We start from the raw sequence: 6,124 nt of genomic DNA, 5'->3' as shown, positions 1-6,124 counted from the left end.
AAAAAAAAAAAAAGTTAAAAGAAAAGAAAACAAAAAACAATCATGTCTTTCTGTTTTGGTATAGCTATGTCCGTACAACCTATTTGAGTTGGTGGTTGAAGCTTTATAGGCAGTCAGTGTTCATGTGTGCACATATACATGTAGATGTTTGTGAATTAAGAAGGTACTTTTTTTTGTAGAGAAAAGAAAATCTCAAAAGACGGGAGTCTAGATTTCTTTTTCTTGAAAAAGAAATCTCACAAGAACTGGGCCCGGATTGCTTAGCGCTGAAGGGGCCTAACCCGCGGTGGCAGCAGACAGTCTGTAAATAGATGCCCATCCCAACCTACTTCTAGTTTCAGTTCACCTCCGTCCATATCGGTAGCATCGCTCTGTCTCAGCGCCGCGCTAACACAGTTTGGTGCCGAGACATTCGCGGCCACAGGAATGAACTTGATACGCCGTCTAGAAACGACAGCGCACTTCAGTAGAAATCCACACAATCGAAGATGATAACATTCAAGGTTAGAACAAGGCAGCTGAGGGTTTTTAACGATTGACTGACTTACTCGGTACCAAATACATACTTTTGACTGAGTCCCTTCTCGCTGGGGCTCAAGTTCATATACCCAGACCGTCCTTGCTTGTTGAAGTACTGCTTCCCAATGCAGTGGGGCTTGCAGAGAGCTGAGGGTGAAACAAAGCCCTGGCCTCCTCCTCCTGAGGGTACGGCTGACCTCTTAACTGTCCCGAGGTGAAGTAACCCTCCCTGAGCTCGTGTCGCTCCCCTGTCCACACATCGGCCTCCACCGCGACACTAACGGGCAGTAAACTGCTCTGGGTCTCTGCCCCTGAGCCCAATTCACAATCTGTGTCCTCGGGAATTATGGGTATCCTCTGGTTGAGTTCGCAGCAGCCCTGTCCAGAGCAGGCCTCCGAGTCTGCATGAGCATACTGCACATTGACAGCGTAGTCCTCGGTGTAGCGGCCCGCAGCGGCCCTGTGCACCTTCATCTCTTTGTAGAAGCAGCAAGGCAGCCCTTCGTAGCTCACCTGCTCCGAGGAAGGGCACATGTGCTCGGGGGCAAAGTAGTTCTTGGAGGCTGAGCTCTGAAAGTCAAGCCCCCTGTGAAAGCGTCCTGCGGCCAGAGGCCCCGCTTGGTCCGAGCCCTGCCCTTTGCACTCCACGTTGGGAGGAAGCACCTCAAAGCAGCAGCTACAGGCCGCAGCCCCGAGCTCCCCCGACTCCTCCAGCGCCCCCTTCCCCCTGTCTGCTCCGGCAGCCTCCGGCGCTGCGGCTGAGGTAGTGCTAGTGTTGCCGTTCTCCCTGGGTTCCAGTGATGAGCGACTGCTGTAGTTGGGCTCCAAACTGCAGTTGGAGAGGTGGTCCCCTGAGCTATACCCCGAAGCTCCAGGAGGGAGCTGGAGGCAGTCGTGTCCCAAGGGAAGCGGGGATGACGAATCCTCGGCGGGAGCTGCGGTGCAAGACGCAGCCCCCGCCTCCCCAACGGAGCCCCTACACGGACTCTTACTCCGGTAGACGTAGGGATCGTAGTCACTGCTCAGCGAGCTGCGGAAGGTAGAGCAACTACCGTACACGCCCTGGTTGCTGACCTCGGTACAGTCCAACATGGAGTCGCTGGAGGAACAGTGACACTGGCCCGAGCTGCTGCTGCTGCTGTCACTGCCGGGGCAGTCGGCAAGGTAGCCGCTGCACACCGAGCGGTGGCCGTGGTAACAGCTCAGGCCAGAAGTGCTGCCGGTGTCACCGATCCTCGAAGAAGAGGCGGGCGCCATGTGTACCACTGTGGGGTATAACAGCCCCTGCTGAAAGGCCCTGCTGTGGTGGCCCTTGTGGGCCCCTCCTCCTCCTCCTCCTCCTGCACCAAGCTGCCCTGCCATGGCGGGCCCCTGGCCACCCTCAGGCTGTTGAGGGAAAGTCAACCCCTGAAAATAGTAGTGCTGGTACATTGTCTCGTACTGCGAGAAGCAGGCTGCGCGGGAAAAGTTGCGGCCATGGAACTTGGGCCGCTTGAAAGCCGCGTGATGCGGCTGTGCTGGGTAGGCGGGGGGTCCGCGGTGCTCCAATCCGCAGTGGTGGGGGTTGAGCGAGTGGTCCAGGTGGAGGGCCGGGTGGTAGCTTCGGAGAAAGGCAGATGTCGATTGGGGTGGGTACAGACCTTGTGGATCCGTGTGCTGGTTTGCAGTGAGCATGGTGATGGGGTTGCCGTGGGGGTCCATGCTGGTTCTGGTCGGATAGGCGGTCACCTGGCCTGCACGGTGCACCCTGCCGGGATAATGGACCGGCAGCACCACCCGCTGCCGGCCGTGGACTGGGTTGCCAGGGTCCATGCATGCTGGTCCTGGATTTCCCTTCTTTTGCTCTGAGAATTCAAAGAAGGTAACATTGAGAATCCCCCAAATGAAGAGTAACCTCATGAACGTCTCTCTTATAACCAGAGTAGATATCAGAGGCTGTGCACCAACTCACCGATGATGTTGTGTCTACAGTGGGGACAGGTGTGGTGCTGGAGCAGCCAGGGGTCGACGCATTTCTTGTGAAATCTGTGAGCACAGGGGATAACTCGCAGCTCCTGTGGGGGGGAATACTCAATGGTCAGACTCTACCTGTTCTGTCACTGACAAATAGCAGCAAATACTGTGAAGACAAACAGAATGAGATGGCTGTCATTTGTGTGTCAAATGTAAGTATTATTTGTTAAATGACAGATCTTTGATTCTGCCTGGTAGCACCTTAAAGGCAAGAAGTAGAGCCTGTTCACTACATTTGTACACGTTTTTATGGCTTTCTGTGCTTTTTTAATTTCATTTTTATAACATTCTATACTATGACTTTTATCATTTTTATGACAAATTATATCTATACCATACCATGATTTTACTAATTAAATTTGAGAACATATTTTACGAGGACGTTTTTGTTATAATAACTTTAATGACATGTTTATAACATACTATACTATGATTCTTTTTAATGGTCCGTTTTTGTTGACAATCTTTATGACATTATGTTATGACCCTTTTATCATGCTATACTGTCTTTGTGTGTTTTCAGTAACAAGATTGTGTTTCTAGCTCGTGTGTATCACCGTTATTACTCTTTGTAATAAACCTTGCATTGCGTTTAGTCACTCAATTCATTCTCTTGTGCTTCGTTCCTACTTCGTCTATTTAATTCATGCTGCAATGATACAGTGGTCCAAGGAGTTATAACAAATGAGGACTGTTTAGTTGTGCTTTCTTACAATCAATGTCAAGTAAATGTAAGATAAAGTGTGTCGCTAAGAACTCAAAAAATGTATGGAAAGTGTGTTAAAACGGGTCTTCAAAAGGTTTTGAATTGAACTTTTACTGAAGTAAATCAATGCAAACTAAAGCAAAAAGATTCTCAGATGGTGAATAAATGTGTGGTTGGGAGCGGCTGAATGTCCAGAAGGTGGCAGCAAAGCTGTCGTGGCGATGTCGTTGAATCTTAAGTCACGTTTTTTTTACCCCTGAGAAGAAGCCAACTTTACATCACGCCACAAACACACTCCCTCAGCAGAGAAGCCACACCACAGTACGAACACAACGTCGACACTTTCTGGAACAAAACAAACAGGAGGCTTACACTTGTGGGTTGATATGAAAAGAATGCGACACTTTGTATTCAGATGGAGAAATTCCAAGACACAACAGCAGGAGCGCTAGGAATATGAATTATAATATTATTCTCCAGTGAGAGCTCTTTCACTGCCATACATACGTTACTCTATGGCTTAATGTGACTCAACTTTGGGCTTTTTTCTTTCTTTTTTTTCACCCGAGCTTTTGTTGCTTGGTTCACTGCTCAGACAGCACTTTGATGCCATTCAGCCTTTTATACCGCCACTTCCTCTGTGCAATGCTGGCGCCACGCTTTGTTGCGTTTTCTTCTCCTACTTACCGAGAGGACATAACCACAAAAACACACATGCACCAGCTATGTCCCACTGGGGGGTTTGTCCCTGTAGCGCCCATGTGTTGAGGATGAGCAACGCTCTTACAGTAAACCCTCAAAGTCCAACATCAGGATACATATTTCGACAATGAGTCCTTTAAGGATTAAAGAAGGCCACAGTGGGAAAACAGGAAGCGCAATCCCAAACCAGTGCACTCTGGGTACCGTTATCTCTCCAGGTGCTCTCAAAAGACTGAACTAAACATCTAAAAAGGCGCCGGAAAAGAACGTCACCGAAGACCGCGGGCCTGCGGTCCCCCGAGCACATCAGGGGAACTTCCATTCTATTGTCCACAGAACTGCATTATGTTTCATGTCTACAGAATGTGTAATGAAAAGAAAACACACTCAGTGGGTAGATGAGCACACAAACACTGCCCGTTTAGAAGTTTGGCTCCCACATGGTCCCCTTACGCACACAGTGTGGAGTTTGGAGAAAAAGCTGTTTTGTTATTTCTGTGTTTGGGAGAATTGTTGCTTGAAATGCTCCACGGTTGATGCATTTGTATCGTAAACTTCTCTCATTTTGTTTTTTTAATGGTTATTGGTGGGTTTTTTGGACAAATATACTATTAACTTAAATTATACATTAAAAAAGGGGACTGCTTGGATGATAATAGTAATTTTTTATAGTTTAATCTTACTGGATTTTTGTATTTTTTTCTAACCAACATCCTCTTAGCTTTTGAATTTCAGAATAAAAGCAGAAACATTCCTTTTCTCCTCATGAACCCTCGAGAGCCCGATTGATTCAATACAGGTAAGCACAGCGATGACGCTTGAGACGTTTTATTTTCAAAGTACAAAGTAGTTTCCATACATATGAACATAAAAACAAGACGTGTCTACCTTTGTATTCACTGGGGGAGAACAGCACACTTGATTGCGATTGTTGAAAGTCCCCATAGCAGACAAAGTCATTTATTCAAATAAAAAGAAAAAGACAAAGTGTCACTTCTTACCTCGCCGTCGATGTACTTTTCCAGACAGATGGCGCAGTCGGAGGTGGAGCTGCTGCTCAGTGAATCGTGGACGCCACAGCTGCTCTCGCGCTGGCCCTTTCCTTTGGCCTTGAACTTTCTCGTCTCCATCTTCTCCAACGCTTGGATGGCCATTCTGTTCATCGAGCTCTGTGGCGGGGAGGAAGGTGGGGACGAAGGTGGGGACAGGGTCAGCAGGGAATATCTCTACAGCTCTGTAGAATTCAACATGAAAGCCAACAAAACCGACAAATTATGACTTTAAGACGACATAACGAACATTTACATCCTGTTAAATGTCCTACACGTCAGCAGCGTTTGATCCGTGTTCCTCTTTACGCTCGTTAATAAACGAGGTCTGATGTTGCCATGTGTTGAGACTATCCCCCTTTGACACAGTACATCATGTTGCAATGTTTGACTGACGCATTAGCAACTCTATCTGGCCTCTTTTTATCTCTAATTTGTTTCGTGCTTCCCCGAAAAATGTTACTTATTAAAAGAAATGGTGATATACAAGTTGACACATGCAGAACCACTTATTGGGATTAAACTCAATGATTCACATGTGTAGCAGACATTGGGATTTATAGCAGTCGCTGCATGAACTGCTGCTGCATCCCTGATGTAAACCAGTTATTTATGCCCAGGCTTAACTCCAAAAAAGGGGGCGTTTCTTCCTTTGTGTTGCCTCACAGCTAGATAATTGAAGACTTTTTTAAGGATAATCCTGGTCAGCAAGAGAGCAAGGAACTTTGGCATGAAAGTCATTTCTCATCACAGGGTTGACAAGACATGAAACACGACGATTTAAAAATCTATATTTTCAGTTTGTAATTAACTGTAGTCTTGTGAGGGGGCGAACCCGTCACTAAACCCAAAAGCATCCTGCTGTTTACAGTTGAACTGGATAGGAAACGTTAATACTGTGTTAACAACATCTAATCCACAAGTTGTTCATTAATGTTTCACATATCAGGAAGGAGAGGTTTGTTACATTCGACAAATGTGCCCCAGCTGTGAGCGGCTCTTTTAATTAACCAGCAAAGGAAGTCACGACCAAGTCACCCGCTGTTGTGACATACACACACACACAGGAGAAAAAGTGTGAAGTCTTTACACACACACACACACACACACACACACACACACACACACACACACA

The 6,124-nt window shown here is 47.2% G+C and overlaps 1 protein-coding gene across 4 annotated transcripts in view; it reads right to left on the bottom strand.

Annotated features, from left to right (window-relative positions):
• Window positions 1–6: 6 nt before the first annotated feature.
• Window positions 7–6,124, bottom strand: part of znrf3 (zinc and ring finger 3) — a 67,905-nt gene continuing 61,787 nt past the window's right edge. For all 4 annotated transcript variants that reach the window (XM_031848905.1, XM_031848903.1, XM_031848904.1 and 1 more), the window contains exons 6-8: window positions 4,942–5,109; window positions 2,471–2,573; window positions 7–2,363 (exon numbers count right to left, since the gene is read on the bottom strand). In XM_031848905.1, coding sequence (XP_031704765.1) covers window positions 601–2,363; window positions 2,471–2,573; window positions 4,942–5,109 — 2,034 coding nt within the window. In that variant the 3' untranslated portion in view covers window positions 7–600. The remainder of the gene's footprint in view (window positions 2,364–2,470; window positions 2,574–4,941; window positions 5,110–6,124) is intronic.

Source organism: Anarrhichthys ocellatus, unplaced genomic scaffold (assembly GCF_004355925.1).
Source record: "Anarrhichthys ocellatus isolate YVR2014 unplaced genomic scaffold, GSC_Weel_1.0 scaffold9, whole genome shotgun sequence".
Lineage (NCBI taxonomy): Eukaryota > Metazoa > Chordata > Actinopteri > Perciformes > Anarhichadidae > Anarrhichthys > Anarrhichthys ocellatus.
The sequence above is the reverse complement of the archived record's forward strand: the minus strand, read 5'-3'. Positions and strand labels throughout refer to the sequence as shown.